This window comes from Apteryx mantelli, chromosome 1, assembly GCF_036417845.1.
Source record: "Apteryx mantelli isolate bAptMan1 chromosome 1, bAptMan1.hap1, whole genome shotgun sequence".
Taxonomy (NCBI): Eukaryota; Metazoa; Chordata; class Aves; order Apterygiformes; family Apterygidae; genus Apteryx; species Apteryx mantelli.
Genome location: NC_089978.1, coordinates 151,012,515 through 151,034,226, shown reverse-complemented (window position 1 = coordinate 151,034,226; position 21,712 = coordinate 151,012,515). Strand labels below are relative to the sequence as shown.

Sequence of the window (21,712 nt, the reverse complement as noted above, 5' to 3'; positions counted from 1 at the left end):
CCCTTAACAGAAACTTGATATAGATGTGAAAATAAACTAAGCGTGATTTAGGGTTGTAGGTCCTGGGATTTTTTTTGTTGCTTTTTAAGGTGGCAAGGCCTAGTGATCATGCTTATCTGATCTGAAATTATTTTGAAGATATATGCGCAAGATAGCAGAACATAGACTTCTAAAGAGAAAGATGTTGAATGGAAAAATACATTTGGAACGTGTGATCTTGAACATGAATGGGCAGTTTTGAAACACTATGGACACTCATTCAAATAAACCTATTTACTCATAAGGAACAGAAGAAGTGCCGTGAAAAACAAAGAAACATAACAGGAGATGGATGCACGCATAAAGGAATGCCAAGCCGAGACATAAAAGTGGGGCAAAATTTGCAGTCAGATGAAACAAGAAGTTATAAGGAGATTTTGAATAATCTCCTTATCCAAGAAGCTTGATCTTAAAACACACCAAGATCAGACTCTAACTTTTAACAGATCGCATTCTAATTGTGCTGACACTATATCTCGAAGTGTTACTTCATCAAGTGCAGAAACATGGGCTGAATACCCAAGCTAACTGTTGAGTTGCATGATATGGCAAACACATTCCCAGGATCCGCTTTATGCGTGTGTGTAGTCTCACTGAGCTGAACAGGACTATTCAGATGCAAACATTTAAGCTCGTGTTTACCATTTTCCCTTCCTTAAAAATGTAAGGTTTTAACTGGAATTTAAAAGGTCTTCTTAGTAGAGTTAGTCAAACATTTCTCAGAGGAAAATACTTCTGTCAGGATATGGCCATAGAAAATAGGAATATTCTTCAGGAATGTGTTTGTTTCAGTATTGCTCCAAAGGAGGCCTCCATGGCGTTTTCCAGCTTGCCTCTGTGGTTGCTTGGAGTACATTTGGTGGGTTGCAAAGGGACCTTGGTAGGTACCTGAGTTACTTAGAGCCTATCTGCCAGGCTTTCTCAGTTCCTGAAGTTCCATGTTGCCAAAGTGCAAGCCAGGCTGGGAAGATGTTGAAAAGAAAGCGAAGTGTTCCCTTCTTTGAAGCTATATTTTGGAATTTCAGTCCCTGGGAAACATTCCTGGTTTTTATATTTATTTATTTATTTATTTATTTATTCCATTTCTGAAATGATTGTTTTTAATTTCAGCATCAGTCAAATTCTAATTTCTAACTATGCCTACTTTATAGCTACCAACCCATAATACCTTTCCCGGAGTTGCCTGTAATAGTCTTCCTTTTGAGGAGATTTTTCAAAGACAAAGATGACAGCAAAGTCCGCAGTCTTCCTGCAAGTCAACAGGGATCTGACATCTGATTGTATCTGCCCCTTTGATGTTTCTTCCCCTCTAGCATTTGTGCTATAAAGTGACTTTCCCTGCAGTGTACAGCTGCTACGGGTTTCTCAGGCTGAGTTCTCAGTAAATCTAAGATGTAGAAAAATATCCTCCTTGATGATGCCAGGACTTTTTCATAAGAAAAAGTCTTCATTCTGTCATCTTTGTAATTACACCACCAATCCCATGTCCAACTTATCAGCCTATCCCAAACATCACAGAGGTAAAGTTTTGTAGTTTATCAAGAAGATTTGTTAATTGTTCTCTAACGGACCAAAAGGGAAACAAATGACAGCATTCTATATTCTGTGCAGCACATTAGGTTTAAATTATGCAACACAAAATGGTGAATCTTGTATCTTCAAAAGCCTCCTTCCCACTGGTCCTGGAAAATGAACATGTAGAGAGCTCAAAGGAAACACAAAGCTTTACACAAAAAATGTAGCTTTGAAACCGAATCCAGGCCCTCAGACGAGAAAGCAGCCTGGTGGGGTGTCATGCCAGGGAGGGCTGCGTTCCTCCTGACCTTTAGTCCCCAGTGAGAGGAGGAGGAGTATTTTCATGTGGAGCTCTGGTAACAAGATGCCATATATGTGCAGCTGATAGCTAGCTGCTTATGGTCATATCGCGATCAAGTACGAGGTTTGCAGCTTCTGTGGATGTAACCAAATTTAGCTTCAGAGTAATATGCTTGGTTACCAGTTGCAGTTTTGTTGTAGCTTCAGGGCAGACTCTTCATGAATGGACTCTGTGTTATTGCAGCTATGCCATTTCCATCACCCGTGTTAAAGTTACAGCTCATGTAGGTTTAAACTATCTATCTCTGGCATGAACAGCAGAAACGCTATTTTGTTTCTTAAAAGTAAAACCAAAAAGCCCTAGTAAAATAAATAGAACTGCACAGTACTTTTGAACTTCTTTTTGATAAGTTCATTTGCAGAAACTTGCTTATATTAGGAAATAGAAGTGAATGCATGAGAGAAACTTAGGAAGAAAGGAATACCTTTTTCTGCTGGAATGTTCAAGGAATTAAGTAAAAATATGTAACTGAGGAGTAAAGAGAAGCATTGTAGGGTTGAAGGGGTTCCTGTGCTTTTCACACCATTTAAGAATGCTAATGCTATAGTGGAACATGCAGAGCACTTTGCAATCTCCGTTTGGAAATGCTATAGATGAGAACAAAGAATTATTAATTAGTATCAGTGCTCCATGTCACTAATTAGAAATAATTCAGAGGAGAGTTCCGCAGTTGAGGTTATTGTCTAATATCTGGTACATGGAAGACCAAAGCAAGAGAGGAGCTGAGATTATTTGAGGGGAATGTTTAAATGGTGGCAGGCAAAGGGAAGTTAAGAATAGAAACGGTTCAAGTTGGAAGGAGGTAACTAATATGGCATTGGAGGCATCAGTGATGCATTTAGTATTATTCATGGCCATGACTCTGATATGGCATGTAGGTTTTCTACGTTTTCATTTGCTAAATTAGGTGGGACAACACATAAAGAGTAAAGTAGTCAGTGAAATGTAGAAAGGATTTAGATCATCATAATGATACAAAGCTTGCAAACGCCTTTCCACAAAATGTGGGTTGCTGCAGCACCGATTTTATGTTAATTTACTAGTGAATAATTTAAAAAGACCTGTTTACTTTTTAATAAAAAGGAGAGATATAAATTGGCTGAGTGTTCCTAATGTTACTTACAGCTGCCATTGAGCAGATGTTAGGGATTCTTAGCGGTATGCTAGACCAAAGTAAGTTTTATGAATAAACAAACAATCTCTTTTTACTACCAACTCTTTCAGACCTTTTCTCTCTCAAATTCACAATAAATGGCTTTTTAAAAACTCCTCATAAATAATTACCTTTCTTGCGCCACTTTTTTGTAGGCACTTGGATTTTAATTATGATGATGAACTGTTTTAATCAAGTTGTTAAATAATTTTATCTTTTTAGGGCCAAGTCCAGTTTCCATTTCAAGTCAGTGGGAATTTTTTCTTTGACTGCATTGGTTCCTGGGAATTTAATCATTTTAATTCTTGCTAATTCACCTGATACTGCACTGCACGCTGCTTTATAAAGTCACACTGGGAGAAGCAAACAGCTTGTAACATCTTTTACTTCTGAACTCTGCATGCACACACTCATCTTAGCTTGCTGGCTAAAAACTGTCTCCTGTTACTAGTAACCATTTTGTTTAACTCTGTCATTTTGATTGCAGCAAGTTTTAAAAGGTAGGTAGTTAAATGGAGACGATCTAATTTTTGCTTTGGGCTAATGTCTGGGGCCCTTAAAGCACTTTACAGAAGATGGCTAGCAAAGTGGATATTATGCTTACTTATAGACAAGGTATATGCAACACTGATGCACCCCACTTCAGACCAATGTTTTCCAATGTAAATACTTACTAGAGAACTATGTATGTGGTTTGATATAGAGACATGTTGAGTGCACATAATTCTTCGTGACTTTGGTTGTGGTTCAGCATCTCTGAAAAGTAGTTGGTTTATTGAAATGCACAAATATCTCTCTGTTGAGGTGCGGGGAGGAGGCTAGTTACAGGTTTTTAAACTTCCTGAGTTTTAGTCTCATGGCATGGTCAAAGTTTACTTAATTAAGATTAACTATTATTTGAAAAAAGTACAGATCATGCTTAAACTTTTATAAGGACTTCTTTCAGATCATGTATGAGGAAAGCACAAAACACAATAGTATGTCTCATAATCCCACTCCTGACACTAAATATCATGGATCGCCACAGAAACTATTAATACCAATTTAGATATTGCAGGAAGCCACAGTTGAAGGTGTGGAGCCTGCGAGGCTTTAGGGATTAGGTCTGTCCGTGCACACTGAGTACCCATTTCTTTGGGATGCAGCTTGGGCAGCTTTGTTGTGTGTGAGCTGAACAGAGTGGGCGTAGGACCAAGCCTAAGTGGAGAGACAGTATTGCAACTTTTTGCCATTTCTGTCAGAAGCTGGGGACCACGGAAAGACAGACAGACCAAGGGATGGTGCTTCCTGGTGTGACGCTGAGATCATCACCGAGATCAGCTGCAGGTTTGCCAAGTGACAGCTCAGTAAAAGCAGCGTAATGTTTTGCTCGGCCACTTCTATTTCTGAACACACAAATGTGGATGAAGGAAGCCGTTGTTATCAAAGTGAGGCTCTTAAATATTTCTATGCAAAGCTACAAACTTTAGATAGATTTTTTTTCTGTAAGAAAGACATTAAATGTACTGTCTCAATGAATAGTGACATTTAATAACTCTCCACTAAATACCTGTGAGGATTTATACACCTAACACAGAGAGTTTGATATTCTAATGCTTTCATTCACAGTATTTCAATAAAAAGAATGAAATGCCAAAATACAAAATGGTAATATATATTTAGTGTAGGTTTTTAAAATATAAAATCTATATATAAAATGTGGATTTAAAGATTATAAATGTTGTCTTCATTTTACCGGTGGACTAACCAGAAGTGCATTTCTGTATGGGTTTTAATTATTTTTCACCCAGACCCAGGCAGTTGTTTAATCAGATTGTTGGTACATCTGGTTTGAGATGCTCACCATGATTGCAGTCTGTCATCAGATCAGGATGTAGGCTGTTGGCAAATGCAGATGGAGAAACAATGCCCCAGCATATTAAGTACCTTTATATGGGTCGCTCTCGATTTCTGATGGTGCTTAAGGTCCTTTTGATTTTCTTCATTTTTTACAGTAGTTTTCAATAGATTGTTGTGCCACAAAAGTCTGGCTGAATTTATCAGCAACAGGTCTCAATAAAGCATCCCTTTGGAATAAAGTTATTAGTTTTGCCATGTAAGCAACATTAAAAATATAGCTGGGGGGGGAAGGTTTCTTTAAAAAAAAAAAAAAAGCCTGTCTTTCCCTGACCCCCAGCAGAGACTTGCTTCCTACAGAGTGTGGTTGCAGAGGCAGAGTTTTTGGTTTTGTTTTTTGTTGTTTGCTTTGGGAAGGCGGGGGTAGGTTGGTATTCAGGCCATCCGATGAGCTAGAAACCTCCTAAAACAACCCTACAGGTAGTGGTGGGAGCATCTGTTACCAGCTGAGAGTTCTTGGATCCTCTCCCACACATTGCAGCCCCCACGCGTGGGTTTCGGTTGTTCTGCCAGATGCTGCAGTATCAAGGTAGGGAAGGAGGAAGGAAGTGCTCTGACGGGGGCTCCTGGGAAGGAGAAGCTGCCAGGGAGGAAGGTGCATTTTAAAAATAATCATAACTGGAAAGAAAAGAATAGCTTGTGAAATGCTTGCCATTTTAACAACCCTGCCTCACAATATGCTACTGTATGTGTTACTGAAGCCTTCCAGGGTGTTACCCTTTTGGTAGTTGTAGCACCAGGAGAGTGCACAGCACGTGCATCCAGGTGATCCACAGCAGAATCTCTTTGTTCCAAAGTTGACTGTATTGAAGGCTTTTAAGTATCATAAAAATTAAACTAAATACCTAACATTTTCCTAGTAATCACATGATTGCTAGAACCGGAGTATTCAGCGTTCTGTGCAAGCCCGTAGGGAACCTATTCTACCTCATTTATGAAAGCAAGGAGGCAACAAAGACAATTACAAGCTGCAGTCCGGTGAGATCTGGCACTTCACTGTTTTTCGGGCAAAGCCAAAGGCAAGACGTTGGCCACAATGTGCTCTTGGGAAACTCCTTTGATATTGGAAATCTCCCCAGCGCTGAAAAACTGTAGAAGCTGCTTCTGTGCCAGCTGCCTTTTTGCATGTAGGGAGCAGCGGGCAAGCGTGGCTGGTGCTGGCTGTTTGTCTTGTGCACAACGAGGAGGCTGGATGCTGGACGGATTCTGGCTGTGGCCTTAAGACATGACTTTTAAATCTCAAAAATCAATCCTGACTTCCTCTGCATTAGAGTCAGAGCAGGATCTTAAACTGCTTTTATCATGAAAGGTTGAAAACCACTCAAAGTGACATTGAAGTGTCATGATTTTGGCTGTATTATGTATCTTTTTAAAAAATGTTTAAAATTCATAGCACCTTCTAATCTTGATAAAGTAGACTAATTTTCTAGTTGCTTTGTTCAGTATGGAGTATCTCCAAGTGCATTTTAAGGAGCTGTTTCTTCAATTTGAATAATTTTGTCACAAGTTAATAGACAATACATAAGCATACCTGAGTTTTAGTGTTAACGTATTAGTTTCAAAGTTGCCATCAACATTAAAAAGGACAAAGCTAAATCTGTTTGCTAAAACACGGTATGCAATATACCATGTGGTGCTGTGATTCTAAGCTAGTTATACATATTTATTATTTTCTTCCAAATCATAGTGCTATTACTGGTAAATATATCAGGGCTTTAGCCTCAGTTTGTAATATATCATGTACTGGACAAAATTTTGAGAGACTTGAGATGTATTGATCCAAAACCAGGAATGACAAAGGGAGAAGCCTGATGTGGTTCAGAGCTGTTTTAATTGTGTCACAGTTTATGATAGTTGATCATTGTTTAGATTATTTTAAATGTGAGCAAGCAAATGATGCATCGTTTGTAAAAGAAACTTAATAGGTAAGATTTTCAAATCAAATTTATTTTCTCCCACAATATTTTGTTTCTTCACCCAGCCCAGCACCAACATCTGGCTTGGTGCTGAGAACCTGAGTGCCTGCATCTAATCTGGAAGGAGAGGACAACCTTTATGTTGCTCCAAGATCTTTTTGGCAGCAACCTGTGCTGTCACTGGTCGTGTGATGAGAATGAAAGCCATGTTTCCCTTATCTTCACTGGACACAACATGTCCAGCATGAGCTCCGTGCTCAGCCTCCACTGCTCTCCTGCCTGGTGTCTGCTACATACTGCCTGTGCTCAAAAACAGAGGGGAGCCATGCAGAATAGTCTGTAAAGGAAAAAGCATTTTGACTGGATAAGGTGAGGGGAAATGTGTATTTTTTTTCCCAGTGATTGTAGTAAGGTTAGGAGTAGGTGTTGGGATACATGGATTTATTTCTTCCTCTCTCCCTTTGGCTCATTGTGTGTCATTAGGCAAACTGCTTAACCGGTTTACAGTAATACCATCTGCAAAATGAAATAAGGTTAATATAGGTAATGCACTGTAAAGCCCTTGGGTGTAATACATGGTACACAGTTTGAAATAAGAAAAATTAGAATCTCAGTAAAAAAACATGAGATTTAACAAGGGCATAACAATGCAGGAATTCCTTAAGGTTCACTGTGGTCCTGCTGGTAGCTCTTGGGAAGGTATCCTGCTGCTCCTGCTTTGGAGAGGACAAGGCCTGGCTTTTCCAGCATCGCATAACTGTCTAAACCACTCCTGCGCTTGTGCATGTCCCAATGCTGCTTGGGCCTGGGAATTTGAGCGGAGCCTGGAAACATGTTTCCTCCTGGCCTTGAGTGTGGTTTGAAGCCTAAAGCCAAGAGCCACCACTGACTGGGATTCCAGCCTGGGCCTCTGAGACTGGACCACACGTCAATTATTTGCTCATCTCTTTCACCATACACAATATGCATTGGGTTGGAAGAAATGCTCTAAAAATAAAAAGAGCTGATGCTGTATAGCACAGCAACAGAAGGTGGTATAGATCTTTCTTTTGAACCTCTAAAGGAGCCTTTTAAATGAACACCCAAGAAACTACTACTAATTAAGTAATAGTATCCTATGGAGACCTGTGGTAGGCACTATAATAGTGCATTTGCAAGCTATGCATAATTCAGCAATGATGAATTCTTTCAGACATCATCTGCAAGGAATTTTGCATAAGTATGGACTTAATAATTTGTCCCTTCGTGTGTATGCATAAATGCTCCTAAGGGCATCATTTGGCCTGCAGAATGCCTATTACTGGAGATGGTGTACAAGAAAGGAAGCATCCCTTCTGAGTCCTGAAACCCAGGCGAAGATGATAGGATGGGTCATTAGAAGGGTCTTATTTGTAAGCAGACATTAAACATGGAGCCCCACAATGTGATTTTTTTATTTATTCATGCAGTCACTTTTCAAAAAAAATACAAAGTATCCAGTTCACAAAAGACCAAGTTATAAGCCAGTATTTTCAAGAATGGAAGCTTAGACACGGGCACATGAAAACACGCACAGGCAGCTAAGCAAGTGGTCTGGCAGCGTAGCCATGTGTGATGGAGTTAAAGCTACTTGGTGAGTTACTGCTTAACTGACTCGTCACAGCTGTGTATTCTCTTGTCCTTCTCAATGGCAAAGTTAGGCTAGCAGGAAATATATTTTACCTTGCAACTGGAATAGGATAAGAGTATGTAAGTGGACAATTACGATGACTCAACTGACAGGAATTAGCCTTTTATATGTTTTATGTCTTGCTCTGCCTTTCATTTTTAGAGGGCTGATAACCTAGTAGCTCCTAGTCAGGCTAATTGTGTGTGAATCTTAAGACCCTAATTTTAGGTACTCTTAAAATAAAAAGATGACTTGCTCTTGGAACTGTATATATTTTTTGTCATTGCTGCAATGTCAGCAGAAACAGTAGGGGGTTAGGAAGATCCCTTCGGCAGCATGTCTTTTTCCTACTGGTCCTAGAAGGTCTTTTAAAGGCATATATTCACACTGTATGGCCAAATACTTTTATCTGACTTACAGCAACCAAGATACATCTGTGTTTGTTGCAAGTACTTACAAAGTAGTATAGAATAATTGTCCCTCTGCAAGTGTCTCTCTCTGAACTATTGTTTAAAATTGCTAAATGCATCTTTGTTCTTTATTAAGAGTAAGGCAAAAGCACAGAGTCTGCAGTTATCGGGAGATAATCATTCCCCAAGGGCATCTGAGGCACTTCACAACCAAAAGGTTGTGATTACTTTACAATTGCTGTGCTGCTTATTATTCCTTATTGCGTAATTATGGAACCATAATATGTTTCCTGAATGCTGTCATCTAACTAACGTTCTCCAGTTCTCGTGCTCTGACTGATTCCGTTTTACGTGGACTGGGAACATTGGTGGTGTTTTGAAATGACGTGGGGGATAGCAGTGGGATGGGCCAGTCGCGGCAGCTGCATTCTGGCCCTCGGGTGACCAGGACATTCATTTTCCTGCTTTGCCAAATGCTTGTGGAGAGGCCTTGGGCAAGTCACTGGCTTCTGTATACCTCACTTCTACACATCTGCTCAGGTGCCATGGTAACTAATGCTGTATAAATACCTAAACCAGACATAATATAGCGGAGTTCATCTTAACCTCTAGGTACTGACTCAGAGAACAAGCTAGGAAGACATTGCTTTCATTTTTAGCATGTGCAAGTTCAGCTGGCTTAGTTTAAACAGCCTTTGCTGGAGTACAGTGGCGTAGGGTGTAGGAAAGCAAGCGAAGAGGGAATTTATGTCTTAAAATATTCTACCTAATTTCACAAGACATGTGACTGCAGCCCAAGTGGCCTGGCTGTCACCAGGGCTGGGAGCTCAGTTGCTTTTGATGGCCTGTGGTGCTGTTCAAATATCTTAAGGCTTATTCAGATTTCCATCTCTGATTAAATCAGGCTGATGCATTTGTGCTTCATGGGCCTCGGTGCTGTAATGTGTCACATGCAGGTGGTTTAGTACATTTGCAAAAAGCCCACTGAAACAGGTGGCTGGTGCTGCTGTGTTTCAGAAAGGCTTTGATGTCTGCATTCGTTACTGATTCAGTGAATCATACTAAATTCACTGGAAAAACAATGGATTATTGTGGTTTCACACTGGGAGAGTCTTGCATTTTTCTTTGGCCTTTTCCAGGCTTACTGGTCCTAGAAATCTACCTTGACAGACTTTTTTAAAAAAAAAAAACAAAACTCTGTGACTTAATATTTCATTGAATCATGTAACCTATCCTAAGGAAGGAAAAATCCATGCAGGATATATTTCAACATTAGCCTTGTTTTATGTATGTATACATTTATAAGAAGATGATGGGAGGATGGGTGATAAATTTCAGGTTCTAAACGATCACCTAAATTTCCAGATGAAACTCTTGCTGAATTTCTTTCCTTAGGTTTTTGTTTAAACAAACAAGAATAAGAAATAGAATTGATGAAACTCTGTTATTATTATGAGGTTGGCATAAATTCTTCTTAATGATGTACTTTTTAAAGCAGCGGTTGATTTTTTTTAAATCCCTCTTTTCATCAGTGAGGCACAAACGTTTATAATACCTTACATCGTAGTGCTTTCTGCTAGCATACGTCCTCCGTGCTCTGCAAGGCTCTGTATGGATTCCTGCTAGCCGGCTTGTGTATCATAAATAGAGTTTGTTCAGGAAATAAAAATGCATTGTTTCCATTGTTAGAGGATGCTACTAAATTGGCTGTATGTTTGTCTAATAATCACATCTAAAGCTGATTATTCTGGTAATAGCCTTAAGATATTATTTAAAAATAAATATATAAATGCAGTACTTTTCTACTAATACTAGTTTTTAATCTCTTCTTGTTTCTATGAAGTCTGAATGAGATTTTCAAAATTGAATAATAATTTGATCCGTTAATCTTTTGAAGCTAGTAATTTTATTTTCCCCTCTTTGCAGTCTCTGAGGCTCGCAAATGAATAGAGCTTCATTACTGGAGTCTGCATTTAATAACCATTATCCATTATCTTGTAATTAAGACTCCCTGTAACGAATCATGAGGACAATGCAAAAATACATAGTACATTTCTTTAATGAACTGGAAAATGTTCATCTTGTTCTATTTAGTAATGAGTTGCTGAATAGTCGTTAAATCCACTGGAGAATAGAGCTAGATGGATTTTGAAGACTATCTTGAGTTTGTGGCTAATCTATTAGAATTAAAATTTCATCTTCTATTTTTATCAACAGCTGATTAGAAGTCATTCTGTTTGACCAAATTGATTAGAAGACCATATACAAGGGCAGCTGTTGTTTAATGAAAGTTTTTAATGAAACTGTACCATAGAGACTTGTAATTATAAGACTTATAAAAGCTTTGACTTACCTTATACTAGAAAAAAATGAAAAGTATTGCACTGAAGGACTTTAAGCACTACATTTCAAAAGGGAAATTAAAAATACCATTTGGCAATGTTAAAGTTTCACTTCCACTATTATTTGTTTTAGCATGACTATTGGATGTCCATAGTGCATCTCTGACAGGGAGTAGCTCCAAAGTCGTAACTCAGCTGTCTTTCATATGTGCACAGTTCTTTGCAAAGCTCAATGACTATTAATTGCCTCTTTTTCATATTGCACCTTCTCTGGCATTAGATCTTCGTTCCTGAGTAGGCATTTCTATTTAGGAAGGGAATTGTCGTAGGCTGGTGCAATTTAAACATCAATGGGCTGAGTTAGTACCTAGACTGGAAACCTTCAGAGAAAACCTGGGTGTTACAAGGCACAATGCTAGTGATACAGTTGGATTACACATAAATTACAGGACCCGGAAACTTGCCTGGCTTTGTCCCAACTTCCCATCAGGCTGAGACCTAGCTGTGTGCCAGGCTTCATCAGAAAGATGGGGCTCCGGAGTGTGCCGCAGCACATGGTCTAGATGTGGTCAGGCAACTCTTTGCCTTTGAGCCAGGACTGAAACTTCTCTTTCTTACTCTAGAGGATGTTGTAGAGGCATCATCATTCAAAGAAGAGAAAAAACAGACCTTACGCCAGATTTGAAGTGGAAGCAGATGCAGTTCCAATTGACTTAAGTGGATGATGCACTATTGCACTGTGTTTGAATTATCCCTCTTCTCCTCCCGATTAATTTTGATAATTAATGATCCCACAGTACACCTTTTCCAAGAAGTAGGTTCCCAGGGATGAAGGATGCCCTAATGCAATTAAAGAAGTTTTGTGATTGTATTGTGTCAATGCAGGATCAGACACTGCAGACCGTTTTGCAGGGGGAGTTTGTTAGCTTTTTATAAACAGAATATAGTGTTGCAGGATTCATTTTAAGCCAACCCAGAACAGCAAGTGTATATAAAACCACTATACATGAATTCAGGACATACAGTAGGACAGGACAGTAGTGTACACAAATGAGAAAGCAGAAAAAAAAAAAAAAAGCCAACACTAACTCTGCTTCTTTAAATAGCACAGATGCTTTTGACCTTGTTTTTGCATTGTATCAGTCCATGGCTTTAAATAGAGTAAACTGCAATATTACAATTGCAAAATACATAAGAAAGGAGTTTTTCTTCTGTTTACAGTATCATACAGCTGATTTCATAAATACACGTGGGATTTCTTTCTTTTCACCTTAAAGAGCTGTGGGAGATAGGTTACCTGACTGTCAAATGTGAGACTAAATGGATGCAAAGTTAAATTAAAAACCTGATGAAAATTTGTTTTTATTCAAAAAGTCCTTGTGGTAATATAAAAATGTTGATTCATATGCAAACATTTTTCAGAGAAAATCATCTGCCTTATTGTGATTAATTCCTATTACATGTGTATGTTTGCATATATATATATACACATATGTATATATAGATATACATATATACACACACACACATATATATGAGTGTCCATACACGAACATACAATATACAGGAATGTCTTGAAGAGATTGTTGGTCTGATAGCTGGAGCAAAGAATTAAGTGCTGAGGTGCTCATTTGGCCCCCAGGACATCTTAATTGCTCTGAAATGTAGCGGGTACCTTAGTCTCCTGTTTTAGCCTCAGCCACAGTAGAGTTAATACCAGCACCGCAGGGGCAGGTAAAGGAAAACTTCGGAATTATTGTAAGATGTGAGGACATACTTGGCATGAACTGTATATGCACAGCATTGTTGTTATTCTGAAACTACAGTAAAGCTTTTTACTTCCTTTAAGGTTCTGATTTCATAAAGACGTCTACAGGAAAAGAAGTTGAAAATGCTACCCTTCCAGTCGGAGTAATCATGATGCGAGCCATTAGGGATTTCTACTGGCAAACTGGCAACAAGGTAATTCTTGCTACCTTTCTAAAGATCAACGAAACAGATTTATTCAGAAGGAAACAAGACTAATAGTAGTTTCAAAATACAGAGCATATAAATCCACATGTGTTAGCTTCTGTGATAATATGAGCAATAGGTAGTGGGACTTCTCTCTCACATTCCTCTTTTCACTTGCTAACAATTATATAGTTTTCAAAAAAACCCACCAAGAAACCTTTTTGCCCTCCCTCCTGTGACTAGCTGTGACTTCATTCCCTAAAAGCACATGCAATCTTAATTCATCCCCTGCTGCACTTGTTTTTGAAATTTGTTTCACCATTTAAGGTGTTTAAATGGTCACCTCAATTAATGGTAATTTCCGACCTGAAGTTGACAGTGTTTGGCACAGCTCCATAAACTTCCGTGGAGCTGTACAAATTTAGAGCCATTGTCCAGTGTATGTGGCTGTATTTTCTGACTTTACCCCAGGGATAAATTCTGCTTTTTTTTTCTTCCTGACTCCCTGGTCGGGAGTAAAGCAGAACCGGTGGGATTCAGCTGCCTGGGAGCAGGGACAGGGCAGGGGGAGTGTTACATCCTGGGACACCCCATGTGTCCCTCAGGTCACGGTCATGCCATGTCAGTGGAGGTGGGCAGTAGTGAGGAGCTTAGGGCAGACCCTGTGATGGGCTGCCTGTGTGTCCATCTGTGCACCAGAGAAGAAAGAAGTTATCAGAGGAAGCCTTAAGCCCCTTTTGCATCTCCTGTATCCTTGGACAACTGGGAACCTGCCATTTAGACCCAGTGCAGGTGTTTGGCAGTGGTCTCTCTCCGTGCCTATGCCCTGGGGGAAGGACAGCATGTCGATAACTAAGATGCTCTTCCCGTTTCTGGGGACCTCTCCAGCTGGTCCTTCTGCAGGCAGCTGTTGGCGGTGTGATGTTAGGGCATGGTATAAGCAGTGGGATGGAGTCTGAGCTGGCTTTGGTGGGTGCTGAAGCTCATGGAGCATGTGACAGCAGGTGAGATGCGCCTCCATCTGCTTTCCATGGTAGTCTAGACGAGGCCAGTGTGGACCCCTGGGCCATTTCCCACTCCTCCGTTCCCCAGCCTGCATCTGCCTGTAACGCACAGCAGCTCCAGAAGCTCCCATAGACTTGCTTGTGTGGGAACAGCATTGCTGCCAGCCTCAGGAAGGTCCCTCAGACCAGGTGCCTCCCCTCAGCACATGTGCGGGCTATACAAGCTATGTGCCAAAGGTGAGGCTTTGCTACATTAACACAAGCTTTGTAGATATAATTGGTAATAAATGTTGAATTTACCTTTTGCTTTAAAAGAACGCATTCATGGTATAAATGTATTATTGAGTCCTTATGTCTGTGTGCACACGTGTGAGTGAATTAGATGTAAACTGACTTTATATGCTTTTATTAACTGAAGACAATATTATCAGTGATGAGATTTCTAAACGGTTTCTTTAACAATCTAATTTTGCTGCTGTAGAGATGCTTTCTAGCAAGGCGTTGCCTGGGAAAAACAGGTTAATGCAGAAATTAAACTTCTTCAAGAAAAGGAACAAGTTGCAGAGTAACATTTATTGAATGATAAGCTGTGGTGGTGATATGAAAAGTGTGCAATATAATGGGAAATAATCTTTTCCTGTCATTATTGAAGGGCATACATAAATTGGTTTTTCTGTTGGGAAAACCCCCAATCCAGAAAAACTTATTACTTTTAATAATATAAGGTGAAGAGAAAATTCTTGAGGAAATGAACTTATTAAGCAAAATAATGAAATGCTGTGAAACAGCAGGAAGGTGGTAGCTGGACTTCATACTGCTCTTGAATTAAATGACACCCCCTCCTCGCCTTTTTGCATTTTTATGGTAGTCAGATGTGCCATTTGGAAAGCTGGTAAATCAAAGAGAGGAGAAGCTTGTCTTTGTCAGCTTTTTTGCAAAGAAAAGAGCTTTCAGCATTTGCTTAAAGGGGAAGATGGTGTTTTTTATTATTTTATTAACTGAGTTTTACTTGGTTTTGCTACAAATTATCTGAAAGAGCTGTAATATTTGCAGGAAGAAATATAAATGTGAATTTGATTAGAATTTCTCTTCCTGAGGGAAAACACATTCATACTATTTTCATTTATTGTCTAGAAGATGCTTTTCCAGTTGCTGTGGTTTAAATTCCTTTTGGAAATCTAATGTTAACAGATGCATGCATACACTCACACATCCATCCATCCATCCGCATAAACACAGTCTTTGTGTTTTGAATTTATCAAGCTCTTCCTGTTATTATTCTTTATAATTTTATTGGAAATATACTGTTATCAGAATGCTTCAGTGTGAGAGAAGGATTTATTCTATGTTTGTTTTTCCTGAAATCACTATAAAAATTACCAAACATATTTAAATGACAGATGATACTTTTTGATTCTACTAAAATATCTAGAAGATACAAAGAAGTCTTTAAGGCAGTGAGGTTTCAGGAGTGTATGCACAGAAATCAGAATGATAATTCTCGCAGAAGGAGGCTAAAGGGAAAGGACTACCCAAGATAAAGATTTATGGTGGAGGGAAATATAAAAAGAATCATTATGTGCTGCTACACAGATGGTTCAGATTTTCCTGATATATGATGCAGCAACACTTGTTGCCAATTCTCCTTGTTTTCCAAGGATTTATTAAACTGCTGCACGCAATTTTTAAACAGGCATTTGATAGCTTTGTGTCACAAGCTCTGTCTCAGAATGAGATGTGTTTAAATGGCATGTGACCAAAAGACTGGCATTAGGGGGTACCTGTTGAGTCACCTCGTTGCTGGTTCTGCACGGGAGGTTGGATCATAGACTCCAGAATGTGTTTCCCTAAAGACAGGTATTTCCTGGCATGTGTGTCCTGAGGCACACGGCAGTTCATCTGACCAAATATGACACCCATCTCTTATCAAGGGACTGAAAGTATATCCAGCATGTGGTGGGAGAGAAGTTTTACGGTTCCTGGGAAGCACAAAACTTTCCATTTTTGGTGAAGTCAGATCCAATTCAATTCCCACCTGGAAAATAGTTCACAAAGTCAGCAAATGTACCATTTGGGTGTATTAATTTTAGTGAAAAAGCACTAAATAGATTTGCATTTACAGCCCCAATCATGTATAACTATTATGCACAGGCTTTTTATAAAGTACAATCATCTCTCGCTGCTTGCTACATGAGTCCAGTCACATCCCATGTTTTATTTCAGCATCTTTGATGTTATATAATTGCATGCATGTTTGTTGTTGTAAGTTTGGAACTAGATTGCAACACAAGCAGTAGGTTATACTCAGATATCCCAGGTTCTGCCTAAATCCCTTGGCCTCATATTTGCTATTGGCAAAGTCTTCTCTTGGACCTTGAAACCAGCTCCCAACGTTTAGTGAAGTGGGGTCTAAAGTGTTACTTCCCCACTTGCTGTTGCTCACGACAGCAAGGAGCTGGGGATTGGAGAGAGAATGGGTAATTCAGAACAGCGCAGGATGAAAATTTTATCTTTCGCAGCGCTGACTGAGTCTTGATGGCTCTTAGTGCTAGTCCAGACTTTATAGTGTTTACAGTCAGATACTCACTCAGAATAGAGTTTGTTATATACATCTCAGAGATTTTTAGGCTGCAGGTGCACAAATGTTAGTTGCTCTTCTAGGGACAATAATCACTGAAAATAAATGTATTCCACTTTTTTCTTTATAAAGGTTGGATTTAAACCAGCTGGGGGCATTCGGACAGCAAAAGAAGCTATTACTTGGCTTATGCTAGTAAAGGAGGAGCTAGGAGTGGAGTGGCTAAAACCAGAGCTCTTTCGCCTGGGTGCCAGTAGTTTGTTGGAAGATATTGAGAAACAGGTCAGTTATTAACAGTTTTCATCTTGGTGGAGAGAAAAAGTTATCTTTCTGCATGTGCTGACTTACTGTTTTTGCAGAATATATTTTTTGTCCTGTTTGAAAGATAATGAAACATACATCTAATTTGTTATTTATGACAAGTTCACTTCCAGCCCAGTGTTTCTTTAAATTTGGCCTGTCGTTACGGGGAGGCATCCAGGACTCCGGTGTTGCAGACAGCTTGCAATTGCCCGGGCCAGGCTCACAAATGCAGTGAGCAAAGAGGCTCGACTGGTACATATACAGGGTCTTTTGCAAAGGGATGGTAGTGTGCTCACCTGCACTCCTAGCTGTTGGCACTTCAGCTGATCCTCAGAGTACCTTGCAGACCCTCCACATCACTGTGCTGCAACTGTTCCCCTTGTATGTCCATGCTATGGAGAAAATCATGTCTCACTCTACATATAATACTGCTGATTGATAGAAAAGTTTCACATACTGACTGTTTCCTGGGGAAAGAAAAGCAATTGCATCCCTCAAAGCCTCATTTTTCTAATTGCTTTTGTTTTTGTGCAGTCTCGTCACAGTGTTACCTGGCAGACAAACAGTGTATGAGTTGCAATTGCAGTGGCAACGTGTAGTTCCCAATAGGAAGAATGGTTCTGACCTGTCTACCTGTGACCTACCTCACCAGAATCTATCCCTGAAGGATACAGCAGAGATGAACAAATTGTAGTGTCCTAAGAAGTACTAAACCATTAGGGCTGCTGAACTTCACTTCAATGTTCATTAAGCCCAGGAGATTAGATGGTATTAGCTCCAAGCAAGAAAAAAGTATGCGAGTCCTTGTACTGTTGCTGCTGGTGGGAGGACACAAGATGTAAAGGGTTTGGGTGGAAAGAAAGCATCAGTCTGTTCCCTTTCCCCACCTTCCCTAGCATCTGAAAGACTGACACATCTTAAGAAATACAGAACAGCTGAAAGATGTCAGGTGAATATTCATGACTGTTGAAAACGCGGGTTTCCCTCTTGCAACGAGAATAATAACTGGCTTGGTTCACTACTGGACTGTCTCTGCCTCGCTCTTGACCTAAAATCATGTCCCTGGTCTTGACAAGGCAGCTTGAGATTTCCTGTCGCCACTGCCATCGCTGCTGAGTCTCACAAGACAGCCAGTGAGTGTGGCACTACTTGTTCTGGTTTCTGAGGGGTGTGATGCTTTCACCTCCTGAGGATTGCACCAAACTCCCAGTCATGATCAAAACTCTGCTGTAATGGGGCATCTGAAAACATAGAAGATAAAATGCCCCAGTCAAGCAGGTTTATACCAAAACAGAGAAAATGGGGAGATCCCCCAAGTCAGTAGAGTTAAAAGAAATGTTTTGAAAGGAACCATATAAAAGCATAAACCGTATTGGATACTTTGAATATTAGAAGTAAGACTGAAATCATCAAAATCAAATTACAATGAGAGTACAGCGCTGTCTTCTACCTGGCTCTTTTTGAAAGCTTAGTTAAAAGCAACAAGAATCTTGTTGCTTCAAGCAAACCAACAAGACCCCTCAGTTCAGATCCTATGAACAAGAATAAAAAGGTAATATTGCATTATTTTTATATGTACACATACACAAACAGATATCCATCATCTTCATCTGATGCACCTTTAAGTTGTTACTTTCTTAACACTTCTAAATTTATAGTCATATATAAGTCCATCATAATTTTTCTTTTTTCTTGCAGATTTTCCACCATGTGACTGGCAATTACCCAGTGTACCATGACCTACCAATGGCTTAAGCACAAAATCAACTCAAGATTACTTTTTATAAAAGAGATCTTTAAGAAAATAACACTCACATCTTCTGACAAGCAAGTGCATATGATAGAATTAAAGGGCTAATTCTCCCTTCTTCATATTTTATAGTATTTAAAAATATGCTCAAGTCTGCCAGTTGTGCTTGATCCAAAAGTAGAAAAAATGATAATTCTGAAATAGTTAAATAGTTAATACATACAGATTTGCAAAGTTAATCTTGCAAAGTCTTTCTCAGACCAGCATGAAAAGCTTATTAATGGCAACACTGAAATACTATGAAAAATATTTAAGTGGCCTGGTAACACTTTGCAGTTGCAGAATATGAAATATCTCTGCAATGTTTCAGATGGCTAATTAAGAGCTACAGCTCTTGGAACAGCTTTCCGTTCACCTCAGACTAAATCTTCTGCCACAGATATGTTGCACTATTAATTGTTATGTTGATTCAGTTTCAAGCATTGTAACCTGAAAAAATGAAACTTGGCTCTTACTTTCTTTTATAAAATGCCTTTGTAGCAAAACCCTTTTTTTTGTATTTCTTTTTCCCAAACTTGGGCACAGACATCCATATTTAGACCCTTGAATAAAGGTGGCTTGATTTCTAGAACAGCTGAGTACCCACAGTTGCTCCTGAAGTTAATGGGAGCTCTGGGTGATCAGAACAACTGAAAATCAAGCAACCTCTATATAGGTGCTTAACTATGCATTCAGGGCCCTATTTTTAAGCATTTCACTCTTAAAATTTTAGTCTAACTTGCTTGGAAGCTCCCATTCCTGTCTCCACTCATTTTTAAACACATTCATGTAAATCTTTCCATTTTAATATAGGGGTTTTTGACTGTCAGTTTGCAGGTGTCACTGCTATACTGGCTGAACTTCAACTTTGCCATCTAAAAACAACTCTAATTTAAAAGGTGATCTGAATTGTGTCCTACACAGAGTTCTCCCTGTTCTTTTACATCCTTAATGTAAGAAGTACTTTCTTCAGAGCACATTAATAATACCTAAATCATCAACACCTTTTGATTATCAGACTGCAGCTAGTAGATTCGTTATTTCAGAACTGCATTCTACTCACTAATCAGAGTTGTACTAAAAACTTAATTATCTTATCATCATGACTAGTCTCACTGACTTAAGTAGGTCTCATTAGGGAAGTAAGAGAAGGAGGATTTTGCTGTAGATCAAGCTACAAGGTACATTTATTACAAAGTGATACTTGCTTCATAAAGATAATAATTCAGTTAGTTATTTATCTGGTTAAACCATCTGAATTGCTAGTGCTCTGCAAAACATATTGGAAAGATAGGAAAGCTGAAATGGGAAAAGAAATTAGAGAATACAGCATATACAGAAAACATAATCCTATATGCAATGCTTGGTACTAAAAATGTGCTTTAATTTCCTGGGAAGTAGTTCATACAAGGCTTTCTGGCTTTTTCTGGTTTAGGTCTCAATATACAAAATTAGGGCTCAGTAGACAAAGCTGTGACAATATTTTCACACATTTGTTTTTATGGAAAGTGGCCCTTTTTGCCACAGATTTTCTTTCTGATCTCACTGCAAGTTTCTTGAAGGAAAAATCCAGTGCGTGCTTGCCTATTTAGGCTAAAATTCTACTTCTGAAATTTCAGAAATAGAGAACCTATTATATGAAGTCATCTCACGTTTTGCCTGTCAAGTTGACCCTCTGCCATACCATCTCAGCAAGTTCCCACTGGATTTTGCTCCTGTTTAGTTCTAGCCACATAAATGTTTAGAGTGCCTTTAATACTTTGCTGTAAGAGATTCACCTCACTTGCAAAGTTGTTGTTTTTTTTTTTTTTTTTCCAGTTTCCAGGCTATCTAGGCAATGTGTCTGGGAGAGATTTTTCTTTCGTTGGTTCTCTTTTGGACATTTTGTGAGAATCTAGAAGCTATTTTAGAGATGCTTCAGTCTCTTGATGAAAGGTTATATTTAGGTTCTTAAAATTAACGAAGGTCCAGCTTTGCCACCTTAACTATTTAACATGAATACCTTTACTTGAGAACCAGCTTCACCGACTTCCTGGGAGCTATGTGTGGATTGATGAATTGTGTACATTTCTGGTGATGCCCCCTCATCTTGATGGGCACCTGTGCTGTTGCTGGTTGGTTTGCTTCAGTAGGAAGCAGAGTGAGAGATTAAGCTAGGTTTAAAAGATGCGCAGCCCTTCCAAAAAGTCTAAGATATCCACTTCCCTTTTTAGTGAACGGTACAAACATACCAATTTTAAATACTGTGCAACTCCAAGACAACCAGTGCATTGGAAGAAGCTGGACTCCTAGGAAAGCAGTCTCCCCACATTTTAAGCACTGATGTGTTGAAACCTGTGATTTTTTTGAAAAAAGTGTCAAAGTAAAGCTGATTCAAAAGATGACTCTGAGGGGTTTTTTTGGTTTGGTTTGGTTTTGGGTCTTTTTTTTTTTTTTTTTTTGAGGAATAAGCAGACTGCTCAGTGTTATGTTGTGACCAGTTTTCCTTGGCTGTTGACTCCTCTGTGGCTCAGGTAGGTTGTATCCATACAGTCTGTGGACGTGAACCCCGAATTTGATCCAGCTGCTCATTCCTCACTTCTCCTACGGAAGATAACATGGGGGAGCAGCAAGGGCGGGCACCAGCAGCGGGGTCCAGCGGTCATCCCAGGAACAGCCAGGGAATGAACCAGGGGTTGTCCAGGGAGCCCAGTCAGGGCAGTGGGAGATGGAGCCAGACGTGGGGCTAGGGACAAGTTCCAGCACACCTCCCAGGGGTCCATCCAGGGGATGAGGTGCCCCAGCAGAAGTCCAGCGTCCATCTGG

The 21,712-nt window shown here is 39.4% G+C and overlaps 1 protein-coding gene across 3 annotated transcripts in view; it reads left to right on the top strand.

Moving 5' to 3' along the window:
- DERA (deoxyribose-phosphate aldolase) overlaps nucleotides 1–21,291 on the top strand; it is a 55,599-nt gene extending 34,308 nt beyond the window's left edge. For 2 of the 3 annotated variants that reach the window (XM_067306526.1, XM_067306520.1), the window contains exons 7-9: nucleotides 13,130–13,242; nucleotides 16,948–17,097; nucleotides 18,817–21,291. In XM_067306526.1, the coding sequence (XP_067162627.1) occupies nucleotides 13,130–13,242; nucleotides 16,948–17,097; nucleotides 18,817–18,873 (320 nt within the window). In that variant the 3' untranslated portion in view covers nucleotides 18,874–21,291. Of the gene's footprint in view, nucleotides 1–13,129; nucleotides 13,243–16,947; nucleotides 17,098–17,652; nucleotides 18,068–18,816 lie in introns of all 3 variants that reach the window. The other variant, XR_010885849.1, reaches the window with a different exon arrangement.
- The last annotated feature ends 421 nt before the right edge of the window (nucleotides 21,292–21,712 follow it).